Below are 21,177 nucleotides of genomic sequence, written 5' to 3' on the forward strand. Positions count from 1 at the left end.
GAGTACAAACTGGTGGTGGTGGGCGCGGGCGGCGTGGGCAAGAGCGCGCTGACCATCCAGCTGATCCAGAACCACTTCGTGGACGAGTACGACCCCACCATCGAGGTGCGCGGGGCGGTGGCGGGGCGCGGCCGCGGCTGCGGGACCCGGGGCGGGGACAGCGGGGAGAATTCCGCCGAGCCGAGCTCGCTGCCCGGCCCGGGGTGGGGATGGATGCGCTGCGAGATCGCTCCAGCCCGGCCCGGCCCGCGGCTCTGCCGGCGCTTCCTCCCCCGTTCTGCCTCAGGCTTCCTAAAGCAGCCACGGGCAACCAAAGGGGCCACCGCGGGGCTGTGCAGGGCGTAGATTCTGCTCCCACTGATGGTATTTATGATGTWTTTTTTTTTTCTTTCTCCTATTGAGGGATTTCTTTAAAGCAACAAGACTTTGTGTGTTTTGTAACAAAGGTTGAGAGTCTCATTTAAAATATGAAAAGTCTGAGTAATATTTGAAATGTGATCGTTTGAGTAATATTTAAAATATGGTAGTTTTAGATACTGGTAGTTTTTCATCGGAGATGGACAAGAATTTCAAAATCCAGACTGGTTTGGGTTAGAGGGGACCTTAAAGCTCATCCAGTGCCACCCCTGCCATGGACAGGGACACCTTCCACCATCCCAGGCTGTTCCAAGCCCGGTCCAGCCTGGCTTTGGACACTGCCAGGGATCCAGGGACAGCCACAGCTTCCCTAGAACGGCTGGAAAAGCTCCTCTCATTCCTACCCTTGCTTTCATTATTACTTTTATTTTCCATTCATGTACCCTGGGGTGGACAGAAGCAGTTCAGGGCTCACAGGTCCCCGTTGTGTCCCCAGGACTCGTACAGGAAGCAGGTGGTGATCGATGGCGAGACGTGCCTGCTGGACATCCTGGACACGGCGGGGCAGGAGGAGTACAGCGCCATGAGGGACCAGTACATGAGGACAGGGGAAGGCTTCCTCTGCGTCTTTGCCATCAACAACAGCAAATCCTTCGCTGACATCAACCTCTACAGGTGCGGCTGGGGCTGCTGCAGGCGGGGCAYGGGGACAGCGTGGGGMCCTTGGTGGCAGTGAAGGATCAGGGACAGACAAATGTTTCATCTCCCACTTTGGTTTTGTCACTGTTCTGTGTCAATGCATCAAATCACAGGGTTGGAAGGGACCTTAAAGCCCATCCAGTGCCACCCCTGCCACGGGCAGGGTCACCTTCCACGGTGCCAGGATCCTCTAAGCCCTGTCCAGCCTGGCCTTGGGCACTTCCAGGGATCCAGAGGCAGCCACAGCTTCTCTGGGCACCCTGTGCCAGGGCCTCAGCACCATCTTTAGTCAGTTAAGACTGGAGCAGGTTTAATTGYGTTAATTTTTAATCAGATCATCAATCCATATCAATATCTCMAAGGGGTATCAGAGGAAGGTGCCAGACTCTTTTCAGTGGTGCCCAGCAACAGGACAAGGAGCAATGGCCATAAATCAAACAGAAGTTCCACCTCAACATGAGRAAGAGCTTCTTTCCATGGAGGGTGGCAGAGCACTGGAACAGGGAGTTGWGGAGTCTCTCTCTCTCTCTGGACACATCCCAAACCCASCAGGATGTGTTYCTGTGTCCCCTGCTCCAGGTGATCYTGCCTTGGCAGGGTTGGGCTGGGGGATCTCCTTCCCACCCCAGCTGTTGTGGGGTTCTGGGAATCAGATGCCATTTACAATGACAGAGTGGCATCTCTGAGAAAATGGGTGAGAAACCCAGAGTGGGTTATCCCTGGACAGAAATGAACAGAGGGATTGTCCTCTGAGGACCACTGAGATCCTGCTCAGCTTTAAAATACTTTYGTTACACAAGGTTGTTTGAATACTGATCTAAAATGGCTTTTAAATGCAGAACACAGTTCCTAATTTTTTAATTTTATTTTTAATTTGTCTTCCTAAAGAGAACAGATCAAGAGGGTGAAGGACTCAGATGATGTGCCCATGGTGCTGGTGGGGAACAAGTGTGACCTGCCCACGAGAACAGTGGACACAAAACAGGCCCAAGAGTTGGCAAAAAGCTACGGAATCCCCTTCATAGAGACCTCTGCGAAAACGAGACAGGTGAGGTGCTCCACCCTGCTTTCACTCCTTCCTGAGAAATGCAGGAATGACGTTTTCCCACCTGCTGATTTACAGGAGAAGAATTTTTCAGTCCCTTTACAGATTTTAGCTTTTATTTCCCCACTCACTCTTAGCTTGAAAGAGTTCTGGGCTGGACTAGTACAGGAATCACTTGAGACTTGTCCTGACTTCCTTTGAAGTGTGTCATGTTGATAAATAATGCAGAGAATAAAAGAATTTCACCTCCCCTGAAGTTACTAAATAAAACTTAAAAACTAACTAGAAAAAAAAATACTCAAAATAATAAACATAACTAAAACCTGTAAATAAAGAGATAAAAAGACCTACAGTRATTTTTTGGCRAATTATGTAACAAGAAAAAGTAGCAAAAAGTTCCAAAAAKAATCACCTTTAATATCGAAACRTTTGATAAATACAAYTCCAAAACCCCTCTTAATAAACCTSTAAAACCATTAAAAAACTCCCAGAAAGAAATGAATGCGTGCAAATTAATTCTAAAAAAAAATTTCATAAAAAATTTGATTAATTCAATAACTTATTATACAGTCTCATAAAACACATAGAAAAAAAAGAAACCCACCTACCTTCTAATGCWTCAAATGATGTTAAAAAATTGATCCCAGCCAATTTCAGCATCGTCCAGTGTTGGCAGAGTTTCAGCTGCTCTCTCTGAAAAGTGTCAGAGGCTGAGCTCCCTCACCCCAGACCTGCCTGTTTCTCTTGGCTCCTTAATGAAGCCAATTAGGAGCTTAATTTCACAGACAGAATTGCCCAGACTGGACTARTGGGCTTCTCCAAAGCCTCCTTGGCCACGTGGAACTGCAGGGGAACYGAGCAGGGAAGGTGCAGTTATGGAGCAGCAGCCAGAAAATTGTAAAGAATTAAATTCCCAGAATTCTAAAATGGAGCTGATTGGGCAAGGAGCAGCTTGGAACCTCCTTGCAGATAGAGTTTTCCATGTTTATTTTAGTGGTTGTTGTTCCAGGAAGAGTCAAGAGTGAAGCAAAGGCTTTGGGGTATCAGTGTGAGTTTTTTCCTCTTAGGAACCACAGGGTGAGTTGGGTGCTGCTCCCTCTGTGGAATTGTGTCTCAAATGCATTAAACGGTTCTGGGATGGACAGATCAGTGATTTCAGAAGCTTTCAGGAAAGAAAAACCCAAGCTTGTGTTTGCATTCAGGGTGTGGAAGATGCTTTTTACACCCTGGTGAGGGAGATCCGGCAGTACCGGATGAAGAAGCTCAACAGCAGCGAGGATGGGAACCAGGGCTGCATGGGATTGTCCTGCCTTGTCATGTGAACAGGTGAGCTGCAGTTCCAGTTCTCCACTGCCTTCTTGTCTCTGCCTTGCAGGAGGTGATCAGCGTGGTTTAGAAATGCTGGTTGCTCTAGGTGGGGTTTTTCTCTGTTATACAAGCCCAGAGRTTTGGATCCTGCAATTTAGTAATTCTCAAAAAAAGGGAAAATTCCCCTCTAAACTGATGACAAAGCTTAAAGAAAGGAAATTTCATTCACATCACCCTTTTGGCTGATGGGTGGATGGAACAAGATGATCCTTAAGGTGGCTTCCAACCCAAAACATTCCATGATTTCCGTGGTCGGATTCTCTGTATCATTCCTTTCTGTCTTCTTCCTTTGTGATTTTGAAGAATGTGTAATTTCTGGAGAAACTCCTCAAAAGGAGGATGTGCACAGCTGTGCAGTCACCGTGTGCTGCTGAGGGATTGACTTCCCTCGAGCTGAGTTTCCCTGGAATCCTTGTTCTAGGATTAACCAAATAAAACGGTGCAAGCAACGAAATTTGAGATCCAAATGAGTGAAACTCCTCGCAGCAGCTCCCTAAAAGATACTGCTCACCCCTGTGAGGACAGAGCAGCTCAGGGCTTGTCCTGCTGTTCTGTCCATCACCCCAGAGCAGCACAGAGCTAATTAGTGCTAATTAGAGGTGCCTTTCTGTTCCAGATGCCAAGAAAACGCGGTTCAGCTGCGGTGCCGGACGAGCCCCGGTCTCCTGTGCTGCCTCTCCTGCTGATGCCCTGCAGTGTTTCGGTGCCAGTGCCAGGTCTGGGCACCAGAGTTCATTAGCACAAGGTCCTTTCCCGTGCTCCATCTGAAGAGAAGAACATCCTGTGGCATCTACCTCCCTGCTCAGCTCACGGAGCAGCAGCATCTCTGGATGTGCTGGGATTCTTTCCTCGCTGAGTTACCCGGGTTCGTTCAAGAAGAAAAACCAGTCCCGAGGGTGAACTATAGAGACTAAATGCTGTGAAAAAAAAGATGACACTTTACCTCTAGAGTAAAAGCTAGAAGTGCTGTGTGTCCCCTGTCTGTTGGATCCCGTGCAGTGCTGGCAGAGGAGTGGCACAGAGCGATGGCAGTGCCACCAGGAATGCCCCTGTCCCCTCTCAGATGGGTGTCTGCTCTCTGGGCACCCCCACAGCAAAGTGCAACATCTCCAGTGCCACGAGTGCCACCTACCTGATCCTCCATTGCTGTAATAAAAAGGAAAACCTTTCCTAATTAAGTGCCTGTTTGCTAAGAAGATTCAAAGTTGTCCCTTGGGTTGAGGAAAACCCCAAGGACTGGAATTTCTTGGGAGCTCATTGTCTTAAGCAGGCAAGTGTGGAGTGGGTGATCTGTGCCTGATGGGATCCTCCAGCAGGGATTTTTAAGCTGGAAGGTCCAGCAGGCACTTGTGAGACTCTTGCACGAGGGAGGGGACGCACTGCATCTGTGTTTTACTTTCTTTGTGGGTGGAGCAGTTTAAATTCTGTGTTGTTTTCCTGCAGCACTCAGATTTCTTCCAAGTTGGACCAAACCTGTCAGCTGTTCRTTTTTAACACCAACTGCCAGCATTTCTGGACAGCTTCTCACTAATTAATCTGATAACTGGAGGTTGCTTTGGACAGCTGCTGTTCGGCTCTCTCTCTCTCTGTAACTTGCAAATTGTTTTTATTCTGAATTATTTTCTTTACCACAGACTGTAACAGTCTCTTCAAAACGTCTCTGGACTGTAAAATGGAGTTGGAGTTTCCTTGTCAGGGAAAGAGTGAGGGGTTTGGGGTTGGCTCTGTGGGGAGTGGCTGCTCCTGGAGTGTCCCAGGCCAGGCTGGACAGGGCTTGGAGCACCCTGGGGCAGTGGAAGGTGTCCCTGCCATGGCAGGGGTGGGATGGGATGGGATTTAAGGTCCTTTCCAACCCAAAAATTATTCTGGGATTCTGGGATAGAGGGGAGAAGGCCAAGAGTTGCCACAGAGAGCTGAGCCAGATTCTGATTGCAGCATCCCTGCAAAATGAGGAAGGAAATGAGTCCAGGGATGGGTTCAGGAAGGTGTGGGGCAGCCTGATGGGCTCTGACACCTCCAGTGAGGGAATTGTGAGCTGGGTSAGTTCTCCCCAGATCCAAACCCTCCCCTTGTTCCCGGGGTGCCCAGGTGCTGCAAACGCTGGCAGTTCCTTTGGGATGCCCAGCCCTTCCCTGGCTCCTGGGTGCTGCTCTGGGTGCTGCTCTGGCTGCTGCTCTGGTACTGGGGCAGCAGAGCTGAATTCTCAGCCCCTGTGCTGGGGAAAAGGAGCCTTCAGCCAACAGAGGGAGCGTTCGGGCAGTGCCAGACCAGCAGAGCCGGGAATTGCAGGCGGCTCCATTTCAGTTCGTGGGTGTCACTCACATCTCAATTTGAGCTTCTCGCTTTCAGAGGGACATTAGAAACCAGTAAACAGAGAGAGAAKAATTTTTTTCCTTTTAATGTTGCTTCCTTCACTACTTACATTCTCAGTTCTCTTCTGGGAATGAAGAGGATCAATCTGTATCCCATTTTCTTGATCTGTGATAATCCCTATAAATACTTATTTTCGTTTATTTTAACTTTGACTGACGTGACACTGATAAGAACTCGACCCATTTAAAAGTTTAACATAAAATACTCTTTTCCAGCAGCACACACACAGTGGTGGGCAGGATTTGTGCAGGATTGTGGGGTCCATTGGCTGTGGCTCAGGTTGAGTTTATTTGATGTTGCCCAGAGAAGCTGGGGCTGCCCCATCACTGGAAGTGTCCAAGACCAGGCTGGAGCACCCTGGCACAGTGGGAGGTGTCCCTGCCCATGGCAGGGGTGGCACTGGATGGGATTTAAGGCCCTTCCAGCCCAAACCATCCCCTGCTGCAAGGTTAAACATGCCAGAACTGCCCCCACTGCAGTGCCAGGGCTGGGAAAGCTTTGTCAGGATGAGATTTCCATGAAAGCTTTCCCTGTGCCAGGAGATCAGTGACTGCTCCTCAAGGGATACGTGACATGTGGGTGCCCAGTTAATAAAATCAACCCAAAAAGCTTTTAGGATGCACATTTGGTGGGGCAGACCAGCAGGAAGGAGCAGTGTGGGGTTTGCAGGAAGGCTGAGAAGTGACATTCTGTCATTCCAGGCCTGTGGATGGGGTTTGGTTCCTTGGGAAATGCAGGAATTTGTGTCCTGGGAAGCTTCTAGAATTTGGTGTTTGATTTGTTGCTCAACCTGGGGATTAATTTGGATGGAGGTTCATTGCAGCAATGCTCCACAGTGCACAGCGTGCTCTGCTTGGCATTAAAATATCCCAGCTGCAGCTCCAAAAGCTGGGAATTCTCAGAAATTTGTGGGAACTGACTGGAAAATGCATCTGCTTTCTCTTTGCTGTTCCCTTTCTCTTGGGCTCTATGAAACCTGAAAAGGGAAAAAGTCCTGGTGAGGACAAGGCTGTATTTATGTCACCTTTGGGACCTTCAGAAGGGTTTTTAGGGTTTTTTTTTCAGATTTTAGAATGCTGCAGAGCTCACCTGCACAGGACCTCCATTGCTGCAGTTCCAAATCCAGCAAACACAAAATCAGGGTGTTGCACTGGTCAGGAGTGTGAAGGGAATGGCTGTAATTTGTTTCCAGCTGTAAARAACCCTGGGTTTGGTGGCAGCCAAGAACTGGAAGAACAAAACYCTGTGGACTTTTTGGGGAAATTATTTTGAAGATAAGCACAGGTTTTGCACAAGACAGGTCCCTGGAAAAGGTGGTTCAGTGGGTTTGGTCCAAATATTGTTATTCAGAACAGCACAAAACTGCACTGGTGCCAAGCTGATCTCACTGTCCTGCCTGGGCAGAACAGCCATAAAACTTGGAGGTAAAATACTAAAAAAGGGTAAAATATTTAAAAAGGGTAAAATAATAAAAAAGGGTAAAAGCTCTTGTTAAAACTTCCAAGTGCCAGTAACTAATAAATGTTCCTGTTGCTGTGGCTGAGAGCAGCTCCCCAAGGAGCCAGGGTAACTCTGTGGTTGTTCCTCTCTGTGTCCCCACTCCCTGGTCCTGTTCAAACCACTGCTCCCATTCTGTCCCTCTCCTTGGTAGGACTTTGGATTTTAACCAAAATTTTAACCTTTTTTTTAAGCTGTCGTAATTTCTAGAGCAGCTCAGACTTAGAACTGGATTTCAAGCAGCMTCAGGCCTGGGGGGAAAGGAGAGCAGTTTGAATCCCATTCTGACCTGTCTGTGCCCCTCAAAAACCCCAAACCTTGAGTGTCTGCCTGTATTTTAACCCCCAGGATGGTCGGGAAATTTTGGGATCTGGACTTTTAACCCAAGGGCTAATTTGTTGTTACTTTGTTTAATTATTTGCTTTCAATAATGCATCTCCTTTGGTTTGAATTGAAGTAAATTATTTTGCTTCTTGAATAACTTTTTTAAAGAATAAACGTTKAATTCTTTGCTTGGTTTCTTTGTGATCTGGGATGGACGAGTGGGTTACAGAAGGTTTATCAAAGCTCTGTGCTTTGTCTGTGGGTGAGTTTGATTCCAGATGTCACTGCTGTCCTGAGGCACAGCCACCTCTGTCACAGATGTGCCCTAAAACACCAGTGAGCAGTGACAGTGGCATTGAGACCTGCCACTGACTTGGTCCAGAGTCCAGTTTTAATTATTTCATCAATCTGTGCATCTTGCTCCTGCTGGATCTGTTTGCAGTGGGGTCCCTCACGTTGACTGTATCAAAAAATGAAGAGGGAAACTCCTTTACTTGATATTCCATTGGCAAAACCAGCTATTGAGTCATTGCAGTGCCCAAATTGGGCTCTGTCAGGCTTTTAAATTGATTAATTCAGTCTTCCAAAAGACCTCCCTGCTGGCTTTCCTCCTGCCAYGAGGCACATCAGGTCAGACCACACAATGAGAAAATGTGCTTTGAGTGAATTTCCTCTCAGATGTTGTGTCAGGCATCTGGAACCTGCAGTCCCAGCTGGGTTTTGTGCCAGGAATTTCAAACCAAACCCCCAGGAATGGGGGCACTCAGCTCCTGGAACTGCAGCAATCACTGCCTGTTCCCAAAAAGGATTTATAACCCGGGTTCAGGTGGGTGCTGGAAACCCCAAGGGTTTCTTGGCTGACTGGGAAAGCTTCCATGCATTTGTTCCCTGTAAAAACCTGTTCCTACAGAGGAACTCCCTCCGAGGAACTGATTTTGGTGTGCCCTGAATGGGAGCTGAGCTCAGCCCTGGAGGGATCTGTGCAGGAGCAAGGTGGGGAGAGAAGAATCTGCTGGAAATCTGAGGGATTTCCAGTGCTGGCTGAGTTGATCAGGGAGAGATCCCCTCTCTGTTCACACTCTTCCTCCTCAGAAATTTAAATCATTTGCCCCATGGCCTCTGCTTGGGCAGCTGCCCCAGTGCTGTGGGTGCAAGCTGGAGGCAGACCCTGCTCAGTSCCCCAAGCTGCCAAATTTCTGCCACATCCAAGCAATTTCCTGTGGTGGGAACGAGGGCAGCTCAAAGGTAAAAGTGTGGGGGTTTCGAGCCTCTGGGTGGGAATCACTCACTTTCCAGCTGAAAAAGCGTGGGATGAGGGGTTGTTTGTGTCAGTCGCTGAGTTTGCAGAGGCCCTGGGTCTAACTTTAGCACAGCATGCCCTGGCTTTACTCAGATTTCCACCCCGAGCCCACCCAAGCTGACCCTGTGATTAAAAAAGCTGAGGGATCAAGAGACGATCGAGATTCTTCTCTTGAGGAAGATGACCTCTGTACCCTAAAGGTTATTTTTGGTGTCAGATGTGAATCCCAAGATCCTGATGTACCCGGGGAGGTTATCCAGTCCTTGGGGGAGAGGTAACAAGCAGGAGCCAGTTTTCATGGCCCTTGAATGAAATGGTTAAAAAATAATGTGGGSTGGGGGCTCTTAAATGAGAACAAGAATTCAGAACCTGAATATTTTATCAGCATGAGTGAGAGACCAAGGTTGTACCAGCATCCCAGCTTACCCTGGTGCTGCACCTTGCAGGTTGGAGGGAAGGAAATTTATGTTCTTGAGGACAAAATTGCCCGAATTCCGGGGAATTTCTCAGTTGTCACCCAGCAGGTTTTGAAGTTGTGCCCATCAAACAGCAGGTACATCCCTTCCAGAGAGTTTCTGGATGCTCTGGAAATTCCCTCAGCTGGAGATGCTGCACCAGGTCCCAGCTCCCATCACTTCACTGGCTGTGCCACACGATTCCTGTGGACAAATCCATGGCTGGTTATTCCCAGCTCTGTATTTTAGGCAGGTGACTCTGTCACCTATTCCAGCTTTCTTCTTGGACCTTTCCACAGCTGTTCTGCAAAACATGGCACAAGAATCCCTTGGATGTGCATATAAATCCAAATAATGGTGTCTTTTACAGGTGGTTTTTGTGTTCCTGTCCACACTGTGACCAAAGTGACCCTTAAAACCAGAGCCAAGCTGTGTCCAAATGCTTTGTCCTATTCCAGGGCAGTTTTTCAATGCCATCAAGAACTGAAATATTAAAAAAAAAAAAAAAAAAAAAAAAAAAAAAAAAAAAAAAAAACCAAAAAAAAAAAAAACAGGGAAAGGCTCTGTTTCATACTAAATCTATTTGATCCTCCTGACCTGTTCAGGTCACCACTTCCCACCAGGAAGCAGAAGCTCAGAGTCACCCTGGCCCCACGTAGAGCACAACAAATTCTGGCYTTTCTCTTCCCTCAGGAGCTGCTCTCCAGTCACAGGTGAGACCTGAGGGAGRTTTGAGGCCACCCTGAAGGAGCCCTCAATGCCAATGTGCTGAACCAATCTGCTTAAATGAATCCAGGAGGTGCTTCCCAACCTGAGAGCTGCCCTGCAAGACCCCAGCCATGTGAGCAGCCCAAAGCAGGAATTCCCTGGCCCACCTTGGGGTGGGCTGAGAGCTGGACTCTGTCAGATCCATCTCAGTTATAGTTCCTCACACTCAGAACTGATTTTCACATCAGCATCAGGACACACAGTTCAATAAAGGCACTTTCTGAAAACTCAGCAGCAAACTGTGACTCCTTGCACCTTCCTTTTGTTTGTTGGATTTAGCTGGGAATAATTGAGCTTTACCAACCCTGTTGGTAAAACCCAGGTTTTCAAAGAGATCCCTCCCTCAGGAAAAATCTCTGAACAGCTCAAGTGAGAGCACATRGCTTGTACCTGTCCACAGCCCTTGTTCTCATTGGGAATTTCCTTTAAACCTTTGGTTCAGCACAGATGGTATCAGGTTTAGTCTCTCTGAAAAGATTGACTTCCACAGATCACGTTAGAAAGGTGCAGCTGCCCTGGAAAGCAGAAATCTGGCCAGACACCAAGTGATTTTAAAATGGGAGCCTAATTGAAAGAAAAAAAATTAATTAAATTTGAGCCCTGCTTTCACCTGTCYCAGTGCAAGCGTTTGTGGCTGCACTTTAAATAGTCCCCCAGTTGATCTCCACTCTCCTTTTAGAGTGGGAGAGTCTGATTACAGGGAAGGGAAAGCAGCAAAATTAGTGTTGGGCTGTTGGGCAGTCGCTCACCCCTTGTGCTCAGGGACTGTGGGGTGTTCTCGAGGCTCTGCAAACGCTGCTGCCATGTCTCGGGTGAGAATTCCAGGTAGGTCTGAAAGCCAARTGTGAGCCAAGGAGCCACAGGGCAGGTTCCTCAGCCCCCAGCCTTGAAGGTTTGGATGTGTGCTGCCCAGGGAACCTCGCTGGGGCCTTTGGGCATTTTTCTTCCTGCTCAGAGACAGTATTGGATAATGCAGCAAAGAAATAATGTTATTGTTTAGATCTTGTTCTTTTTGTACTGAAGGAAAATGTTGTCTCTCCTGCAGTGTGACGTGTCCTGTAATGACACCATTAAATCCCTGTTTGGGCTCAGAGGGATTTCAGGAGTCTCTGGTCAYCCTGGTGGAGCTCAGAGGATGTGGGGAGCTGCAGCCCCGAGGGGATTGGAGCTGGGCAGCAGCAGCAGGGCCAGGCAGGCTGTGCAGGRCAGTGCAGAGGGACAGGTGACATGTGACTGCAGAGCCCTGAGTGAGAGCAGCACCAAACAGCCCAGATAAGGGCGTGTTTGGGATTGCAGGGCTGTGGGGTGAGAGGCACCGTCCCAGCACACCAAGCTGCTGTTAAAGCCTGGCCCTGCACCATCAGTGGGAGGCTGTGAACCACCCTGAGCGTAATTTCCATCCATTAAAGAGATGAAAGGTCAAACGGAGCATTTCTGGGATGCTTCGTTTGCAAATGAATCCGTGGAGTGAGAATTCCGGGGCGTGTGTTCTGGGCTGGGCTTTGGGAAGTCAGCAGCTGGCAAACCGTGATGCCAGAGCTCAGCCTGGGCTGCAGGGTCAGAGGGAAAGGGCAGCAGTGGCACCTCAGGGTGCTGCTGTCACCCTGTCTGCCCAGGAGCGAGGATCCGTGGCGGGGCAGCGCCTCAGCTGTCTGATCCCATTAGGGAATAAGGGAGATGTGACCACAGGGGGATGGAACTCGGCATCCCTGCAATGACCATCCATCCTCAGGGCCACAAAGGAGGGCGAGTCAAGGGCAAAAAATAGCAGAGCCTGGTGCTCTGAGCCACTGAAATATCTGCTTGCTGGGTCAGCAGAGCAGGCTGTCCTGGCCTCCCTGTGCTCCTGCACATCCCTGCTCACGGGCAGARGGAGAGATCCTCCAGGCCAGCTCAGTGTTCACCCAGGACCGGTACCTGTCAGGCTCTGGTGCTGTTGAGTGAGGTGATCTGGGTTCCAGAAAGTGCTCCAGCTCGGGCACTGCAGGGAAAGCAGGGGCTGTGCCAGGCAGAGGCTGTGCCAGAGCCCACACTGGGATGTTCCTTTGGTTCCATGTTGAGGCACTGCCGAGGCTCTGTCAGGGACAGCAATGCAGAACTTTCATCTCTGCGTTCCTCAAAGCGACAACTCCTGCTCTGCCTTTCTTCTGTTCTTCCAGCACCTAAAGGGGCTACAAGGGTGGAGGGACTTCTCACTAGGACATAGAGTGACAACAAGGGGAGATGGTTTTAAACCCCAGGAGGGTGGTTTGTAGGAGATATGTGAAAGGATTCCTCCCTGCGAGGGTGGGGAGGCCCTGGCACAGGGTGCTCAGAGAAGCTGTGGCTGCCCCATCCCTGGAAGTGCCCAAGGCCAGGATGGATGGGGCTGGGAGCACCCTGGGACAGTGGAAGGTGTCCCTGCCCATCCAATGAGCTTTAAGGTCCCTTCCCACCCAAACCATTCTGGGACTCTATGATTCTTTTATAAGTGGGAGGTGTGGAAGGCTTTGGCTAAGCTCGTACTTTGCTAACCCCTTTTTAACAACTGGTAAGGCAGAAAGGCTCAGATTTTGAGGGGCTGATCACAACASCTTTTCTTTTGTCTCTGTTTTATCTCAAACAGCAGAACACAAACGTGAGTATTGCTGGGTTTCTCTATGCTCTGCTGTGTTTCTGCCTAGACATGATCACTGGAACCAAGCAGYAGTTACATGATCATGGGGATCCCTCGGCAGCTGGAGAAATGCAATTTCCTGGCAGCGCCAGCTCTGCCCCTCGGTGTTACWTGGGATGGTCCCACCTTTTGGTGCTTTGATACAGCACCAAAATCTGCAGTTTGTTAAATATTGCCCTGGCACCCTGGGTGCTGCTGAGAACCCTCTGTCTGTTCTGCTTTGGTTCTCACCTGTGACCATGCCCTGTGTGACACTYGATGGTGAGGTCCATCCTTGGGCACTGAATTTCTCCCTGCTTCGTGCTGAGTTGCCAAAACCTGCTGCCAGTGCCCCTCTGCTGCCATGCAAACATCTGCTTCTGGGACATGCTGCCAGCAGAGCCCTTGGGTTCCTGTTTTATGGTGTTTGGTTGGCAGTGGAAGGGTTTTTAACCTTCCTTGTCCTCCTCCACAAAGTTCCAGCYAGTCAGTGCTGACTTTGGCACCTTTGCAGCACCTTTGCAGCACAGTGTGTGTGAGGGGCTGAGGGTGCCCAGCTGGGGCTCCCCAGCTGCACTGGGATGGTGGGAGCTGAGTGCTTGGGCTGCCAGCTCTCCCCCCTCCATCCCTCCACAGATCTTTTCCCCTCACTGCTGGGGCGAGGGGATTTCAGGCTCCCTGGAGCTGTAAGAGCCACTTTTCCCCTCTCCCACCTGATGCATGCCCCCATAACTGCCCTTCCCAAGGACCTGCTTCTCCTTTTGGCAGCACTCCCAGACTGTATTTACTTCTCCTGCTGTACTGGGGGTACCAAGGTGTGTCCCCAGCCCASCAGGTGTGGCCCAGCCTTGTTGCAAATTTGGGAGGTGGCTCAGAATCTTCTCTGGGATGTGGGAGCCACGAGAACACGGCAGCTGAGCACGCAGCTGCCTGCAAGGGGCACTGCCTGTTCCAGTGGCTGGGAATTGCCCCCTGTGGGACACTGAACTCCTGCTCCTTGCAGAGATGGACGACTCCATGCGCTCCTTCGCCGAGAAGATCTTCGCCTCCGAGGTGAAGGATGAGGAGGTCAAGGGAGAAATCTCTCATTTTGATGTGGAAGAGATCTGCCCCATCTCCCGCCAGCAAATGACAGCGCACATGATGCTTCATGAGACCAGTGCCACGGTGGAAAAGCGGTGAGCTCCTGGGAGCTGGGCAAGGAGAGGAGCACAGCCTGCACCTCCTGGCCAGAGCAAGCAGGGGGAATGTAAATCAAGGCCCTTAGGAACAGCTCCCCACACCTATGGAATAAATCCTTGATAATCCCCAGGCATCTGTCAGGTACTCCAGGATTTCCTCTCCAACTCTTCCCACTGTTGGACAGAAAGGCACCCTTGGCCTTTTCCCTGGGTGTCAGCACAGCAATAACCACAGAGCTGCTGGGGAGGGAGACCTGGACACTCTGGGAAGATGCAACTTCCAAAGATATTTTGCGCTCTGGGGCCTGTGCTTTTGGCAGTGCCTGTTTAAGGTGCTCAGAAATCACCAGTGAGCTGATCTGTGCTGTGCTCAGAAATCATGGATTTGAGCATATCTGAGCTGATCCATGGTGTGCTCAGCTGGCCCATGGCTATGGGGAGTGCCCCTGGCCCTGCACCCGTGTGTGCCCATGGAATGGGGCCGTTTGCCTGAGCCTTCCCTCCCCTGCAGGAAGAAGCTGATGCGCATGAAGACGACTGTCCTGGCGGTGCCCGCGGCTCCGAAGTCTGTGCCCAGACCGGCTGTCACCGACTCCACCTGCCCCCAGTACCCGAATGTACCCGACTTCCAGCGGGTGCAGATCACTGGCGATTACGCCTCTGGGGTAGGTTGCCATGCTGGTCACCCCCTCTGGCCCCTGCCTGTCCCTCAGCAGTGCCCAGTGCCAAGGACTCTGTCCCAGCTGCAGTGGGGTGGGGGTATCCCAGCTCAGTCTGTGCCTCACAAGCACCTGKGGGTGCCCTGCTGCATCCCTGGAGGATCCAGAGCTGAATTCCCTTGCAGGAACTGTGRGGTGCTGTAAAGTTGCCATGGGATTCTCCAGGGAAGGCATGGCAGGCCAGGCTGTGCCCACCCTGCCACATCCTCTCTGCTTGCACACAGCTATATCTGTCCCAGCTCTGGGCACATCCAGGAATCCCAGAAGGGCTGAGCGAGGTCACCAAGCCCCTGGCACAGGCAGGGTCACCTAGAGCAGTTGACCAGGACTGTTATCACATCCCGTGCTAATCCTGCCTCCTCTTACATTTGTGCTGTTCCTAAGAGGCTGCTGGAGGGCTGCTCAGCCTGGAGCTGCATAGCAGAGGGGATCTGGAAATCCCTCCCTGCTCAGRCACTCAGCATGTTCCCCCTGCCATGACTATCCTAGCTGGGAGTGCTGGTTTCCCAGCCTGMTCCACTCCAGCTTCTTCTGACTGCCCAAAACACTTGTGTGTGCAGTAAATCAAAAATCATTGACACACTGAGTCAGTGAATGTTGTTGTTCCTGCTTCAGTTTCAGCCCAGACTACAAAAATAGCTTCAATGTTTTGCCCAGGCCTGGCTTCCATTTCAGGGCCAATTACTGATTACAGTGAGGAATGCAAGGGGGTGACATTGGAATTCACTGGTTCTGGCACCAGGAGGTTCCCTTTGCCATGCCTGGATCCCTGCCTGTCATCYCTTCCTTGCCCTGCTCAGGCAGAGCAGGGGGAGGCTGATATGATACAATATGAGATGATAGGATATATGAGATATGATATATGATATGATTTATATTATTTATATGAAATTATATGACATTACAAGAAAGTTGGAGAAGGACTTAYTACAAGAGCATGTAATGTCAAGGGGGAATGGCTTCCCTCTGCTAGAGGGCAGGGTTAGATGGGATATTGGGAAGAAATTGTTSCCTGTGAGGGTGGGGGGACCCTGAGAGTGCCCAGAGAGGTTGTGGCTGCCCCTGGATCCATGGAAGTGTCCAAGGCCAGGTTGGATGGGGCTYGGAACATCCTGAGACAGTGCAAGCTCATGGCACGGGCTGGACCAAGATATGATTTAAGATCCCTTCCAGCCCAAACCATCCTATAATTTTGTATATTTAYCTTGCTGTAACCATCATCTCCCTCCACCTGGGTGCACCAGGGTGTTTCCTGGACACCTGTGTTCCAGCTGTGTGGCTGCCATCAGCAACAACCCTCTTGCAGGTGACAGTGGAAGATTTTGAAGTGGTGTGCAGGGGCCTGTACCGGGCGCTGTGCATCCGGGAGAAGCACATGCAGCGCTCGCTGCAGAGGTTTCCCAAGACGCCCTCGCAGTACCTGCGCGCCATCGAGGGCGAGCCCTGGAAACCCAGTGACATYGGCCCAGGTACCTCCAGCACGCCAGGCTGGGTTCAGCACGGGGCAGGGCTCAGGAAAGGGCTGTGGAAGATGTCCTTGGTGCCACAGCGGTGGGGTGGGGGAGCAAGGTGGGCTCAGGGATTTTGGGCTGGCAGCCTGAGCTTTATGGAATTCTCCTTTTGGTGCAGTGTTCACTCCGCCAGTGAAGGATGGACAGGATCCCTTTGACTCCGGGGATCTCCCTGAGGACCTGGGGTACCATGTCCAGATGAAGGATGGGGTAGTTTATGTCTATGCAGACAAGGCAGCAGCTGCAAGAAACGAGCCAAAGGACCTGCCCTACCCCAGCCTCGAGCACTTTGTGGATGACATGAACTTCCTCTTGGTCCTGATTGCACAGGGGCCTGTGTAAGTGCACAACCCACCAGGTCCTGCCTCAGAGGGCAGAGGGAGATCAGGGCAGCCCCTTCCCCTTCCTGGGAGGAAGCAGGGACCTGCTGATGACRCCTTGGACCAAGTGTCCTTGGTCCTTGTCAGCCCTCTTGACCTGGGTCTTAAGCAAAGCAGCACTGGGGGAYTGCAGACAGGACCTGCAGGCAGGTTCCCAGCTGGCTGGCCTCCCTTCAGAGCTCTGTAAGAGCCAGGAGGGGCACCTTAGAGCCAGCATGAGCTCCTCCTCAGGTGGAGTCTGTGTCCCCTGGGTGAGGATCCCACTGACTGTTCTGCCCTTTSCTCTCACCAGTAAGACCTACGCTCACCGGCGCCTCAGGTTCCTCTCATCCAARTTCCAAGTGCACGAAATGCTCAACGAGATGGAGGAGCTGAAAGAGCTGAAGAGCAACCCCCACCGGGACTTCTACAACTGCAGGAAGGTAAAGAGCAAGGTTTAGAGCCCCAGTGAGCCTGGAGAGAGCTGTCTTGGTGCCTTCCATCCCTGGGAAATGGGTGTTAGAGTCTGTAGCAGCAGCATCTTTCCTGTGAATGGGAATGATGGAATTGCTCTTGGCAAAGTTGTGCCACCTGGTTATGTTCACCTGCTCACCTGAGGGCTTTTTTACCTCCCTGGGACGGTACCTGAGCATCCCCAGTTCAAAGCTGTCCCTTTGTTTCCCCAGGTGGACACGCACATCCACGCTGCAGCCTGCATGAACCAGAAGCACCTTCTSCGCTTCATCAAGAAATCCTACCGGGTGGACGCCGACCGCGTGGTCTATGATGCCAAGGGCAAACAGCTCACCCTGAAACAGCTTTTCCAGCAGCTCAATCTGCACCCCTATGACCTGACAGTGGATTCCCTGGATGTCCATGCTGTAAGTAGGACATTTACTGTGAGATCACTCCCAGGCCACTCTCGCCCTCATGGCTTTTCCCCTCCCTGTGCACCCACGCATGTTGTGCGCATTAATATTTGTGTCAGGGTGCAGCAGCTCCCGGTTTTCCCATTTTGGGTGGTTTTGCTCAGTCTTAGCTCCCTCCCAAGCTGTAAGGGCAGTATCTGACCTCCCTGATCTCTGTGCCCCAGGGCCGGCAGACATTCCAGCGCTTTGACAAGTTCAATGACAAGTACAACCCCGTGGGGGCCAGCGAGCTGCGCGACCTCTACCTGAAGACGGAGAATGCCATCAACGGCGAGTATTTTGCTACCATCATCAAGGTATGGAGAGAGGGGAGGAGAGCAGGGTGAAGCTGTGGAGCTGCTGTGGGTTCCCATGCCACACTCTGCTCTGGTTTGCAGGAAGTTGGCTCTGACCTGGAGGATGCCAAGTACCAGCACACGGAGCCCCGGCTCTCCATCTACGGGCGGTCGCCTGCAGAGTGGGCAAAGCTGGCCAAGTGGTTCAACACCCACCGGGTCTATTCCCCCAACATGAAGTGGATGATCCAAGTCCCCAGGATTTAGTACGTACTGTGGGGCTGAGGGAGCACTGTGCCTTACAGACCCTCTGTAAAGGTTGTGTGGACAGTGGGCTGTGTTGTCCCTTGGGTAGCAGCTAATCCCTGTCTCTGTCCCCAGTGATGTGTTCCGGTCTAAGGATTTCCTCCCCCACTTTGGGAAAATGCTGGAAAATATCTTTGTTCCTGTGTTTGAGGCAACCATCAACCCCCAAGCCCACAAAGAGCTGAGTGTCTTTCTACGCCACGTGAGTGTCACCTGATCACGTTGTCAGGTGTGGGGAGAACTCAGGCTCCTCCTTGTGCACAAGAAATGGGGTATTGGCCCTGATGTGGAAAATGCCATCAGYGGGTTTGTGGTCCTTCTGCCTCATTGTGGGAATGGCCAGAATTCTGTTTGTGCTCAGAATTGTGGGGAAGAGTCAGACTACTTGAGCTGGCTGCTCTGGGGCTGGGAATCACTGCTCACTCACCTCCTTGGGAGGTGTGAGCTTTGTTCCTTGTCTTGGACAGTGCTTGGGAGGGCTGTGATGAGCAAGGTCTCCAGCCCTGCCTGACCCTGCTCTTAGGTGCACAGGGGTACAGCCAGGCTCTGGTGAGCTCTGTGGGGCAGGGATGAGGTGGGGGGTGTGAGATGCACCTTTTGTGTCCCCTTGCCAAGCAGATCACGGGCTTTGACAGCGTGGATGATGAATCCAAGCACAGTGGACACATGTTCAGCACTAAAAGCCCTAAGCCAGAGGAATGGTCTTCTCCAAAGAACCCATCCTACACCTACTACATCTACTACATGTATGCCAACATCCTGGTGCTGAACAACCTGCGCAGGTGAGGCCTGGGATCTGCCAAGGGGCTGCCTCGTGGCTTGTCTGAGCTCTTTGACTGTTGGTGTGGAAGCAGCAGGGCTCTCCTTGCTCTGCATTTGGAGCATCACATCTCAGAGCAACCCAGACACCCCTYGGTAGGAAGAGTGATGGACTGGGGGAAAGCTTAGGGATTGCAGAGATGCAGCTATTGCGGGCACAGAGGAGAAAAGACAATGAGCAATGTGCTCCTAGGCCAAGCTGGATTCTTGGGGACTCATGGCAGGGGCAGAGCTGGGCCTGCAGTCAGGGCTTTGCCTGCCCTGAGTGCTCCTTCCCTGTGCCCAGGCAGCGCGGGATGAACACGTTCCTGTTCCGGCCGCACTGCGGCGAGGCCGGGGCCATCACACATCTGCTGGCAGCCTTCATGACAGCTGACAACATCTCCCACGGGCTCAACCTCAAGAAGGTACGTGGAGCAGGCTGCCAGGAGCAGCCCAGGCATGGCAGAGAAGGAGAAGTGTTCACAGCTGCCCCCATGTAGCTGGCAGTTACCTGTGCCTCTGCTTTACAGACACAAGCTGGCTTTGGGCAGATGTTAAATGGTTCTCTGGGTTTCTCCAGGCATGTTTGGGGATGTGGTTCAGAAATGTGTTAGATTTTTGGGGTATAGCCTTACAGACTTATCACAGAAAATGCTTGGTACCACTGGAGCCAGCTGAGTTCTGATATAAAACAGGTTTGAGCTCCTTGGACTGTCGCTCCCTGAAGGACAGATTGCTGGCCTACCTGTCTTTCCTTGCACACAATTCCATGCTGGGGCCTGACCTGAAGAATGACCCCAAAGAGGTGGAAGGTCCAGCAACTTTATCCCTAACCTGGTACCTCTGCTTGTCTTTGCAGACCCCAGTGTTGCAGTATCTGTACTTCCTTGCCCAAATTCCCATTGCCATGTCCCCGCTCAGCAACAACAGCCTCTTCTTGGAATACGCCAAGAATCCCTTGCCTGACTTCCACCAGAAAGGGCTCATGGTGTCCCTTTCTACAGACGATCCCATGCAGTTTCACTACACCAAGGTACAGTGTGAGCTGAGTGCTGGGGCTGGGACTGTGGGGCTGGGACTGTGTGAGCCTCAGTTTTTTTGGAAGCCAGTGGCACCTGCAGAGAGTCCAGCATATGCTGGTCTATCTCCCCCTCCACYCACAGAGGTTCAAGTAAGATATCAGGAACAATTTCTTCAATGAAACAGTGGTCAAGCATCGGAACAGGCTATCCAGGGCAGTGGTGGAGTCATCACCCCTGGAAGTTTTTAGAAAATAAGAAAACATAGTCCCTTGTGATATGGTTTAGTGGGCATGGGGGTGTTGGTTGAAGGTTGCATTTCAGTGGTTCTGTGAGCTCTGGGACGGCCCCTGGGCAGCACAAGCTGTGCTGGCAGAGGCTGCTGACCCCTAACCCTGCACTGCAGGAGCCCCTCATGGAGGAATACGCCATCGCTGCCCAGGTGTTCAAGCTCAGCACCTGTGACATGTGTGAGATTGCCAGGAACAGCGTCCTGCAGTGCGGCCTGTCCCACGAGGTGGGTGCCCTGTGCCACGAGGGCTGTCCTGACCCATGAGGTGTGTGTCCTGTCCCAAAAGAGGGGCTCTGTGCCACGAAGGGGGTGTCCTGTCCCATGAGCTGGCTATTCTGTATGGTGTGGCCTGTCCCACGAGCTGGGTGTCCTCCAGTGTGTCCTGTCCCACGAGCTGGGTGTCCTGCAGTGTGTCCTGTCCCATGAGGGATGTCCTGTCCCACGAGCTGGGTGTCCTGCAGTGTGTCCCGTGCCATGAGGGATGTCCCATGAGTTGGTTGTCCTGCAGTGTGGCCTGTCCCACGAGCTGGCTGTTCTGTATGGTGTGGCCTGTCCCATGACCTGGGTGTCCTGCAGTGTGTCCTGTCCCATGAGGGATGTCCTATCCCACGAGCTGGGTGTTCTGCAGTGTGGCCTGTCCCACGATGCCTGTGTCCCCTGCGGTGTTCCTACTCACGGCCTGAGAAGGGCGATCAGCTCCGCCCAYGGGCTCAGGGCCTCTCCCTCGGGCACTGCCAACGGGGGTTCTGAGCTCGGTACCGCTGTCTTTGCCTCTGGCAGGAGAAAGTGAAGTTCCTGGGTGAAAACTACCGGGAAGAGGGGCCCGAAGGCAACGACATCCGGAAGACGAACGTGGCCCAGATCCGCGTGGCCTATCGCTACGAGACCTGGTGCTACGAGCTCAACCTCATCGCCGAAGGGCTGAAGAACGAATAGGCGGGGGGCCGGACCGCGGGGCCGGGGC

The 21,177-nt window shown here is 51.7% G+C and overlaps 2 protein-coding genes across 2 annotated transcripts in view; both read left to right on the forward strand.

Annotated features, from left to right (window-relative positions):
- The window catches only part of NRAS (NRAS proto-oncogene, GTPase), an 11,151-nt gene extending 3,307 nt beyond the window's left edge, over nucleotides 1–7,844 (forward strand). Inside the window, exons 2-6 of the mRNA XM_057375238.1 lie at nucleotides 4–105; nucleotides 854–1,032; nucleotides 1,945–2,104; nucleotides 3,304–3,427; nucleotides 4,086–7,844. Coding sequence (XP_057231221.1) covers nucleotides 4–105; nucleotides 854–1,032; nucleotides 1,945–2,104; nucleotides 3,304–3,423 — 561 coding nt within the window. The 3' untranslated portion in view covers nucleotides 3,424–3,427; nucleotides 4,086–7,844. The remainder of the gene's footprint in view (nucleotides 1–3; nucleotides 106–853; nucleotides 1,033–1,944; nucleotides 2,105–3,303; nucleotides 3,428–4,085) is intronic.
- Nucleotides 7,845–13,826: 5,982 nt separating this feature from the next.
- Nucleotides 13,827–21,161, forward strand: AMPD1 (adenosine monophosphate deaminase 1). Its single transcript, XM_057375214.1, has 14 exons — nucleotides 13,827–13,988; nucleotides 14,497–14,667; nucleotides 16,028–16,175; nucleotides 16,324–16,570; nucleotides 16,905–17,034; nucleotides 17,278–17,472; nucleotides 17,685–17,816; nucleotides 17,898–18,061; nucleotides 18,177–18,303; nucleotides 18,720–18,883; nucleotides 19,207–19,327; nucleotides 19,762–19,935; nucleotides 20,328–20,438; nucleotides 20,994–21,161. The coding sequence occupies exons 1-14, from the start codon at nucleotides 13,827–13,829 to the stop codon at nucleotides 21,147–21,149; spliced, it is 2,202 nt and encodes a 733-aa protein (XP_057231197.1). The 3' UTR covers nucleotides 21,150–21,161.
- Nucleotides 21,162–21,177: the final 16 nt, after the last annotated feature.

Source organism: Malurus melanocephalus, unplaced genomic scaffold (genome assembly GCF_030028575.1).
Source record: "Malurus melanocephalus ecotype Western Australia unplaced genomic scaffold, MMel_1.1 scaffold_243, whole genome shotgun sequence".
NCBI classification, from domain to species: Eukaryota; Metazoa; Chordata; class Aves; order Passeriformes; family Maluridae; genus Malurus; species Malurus melanocephalus.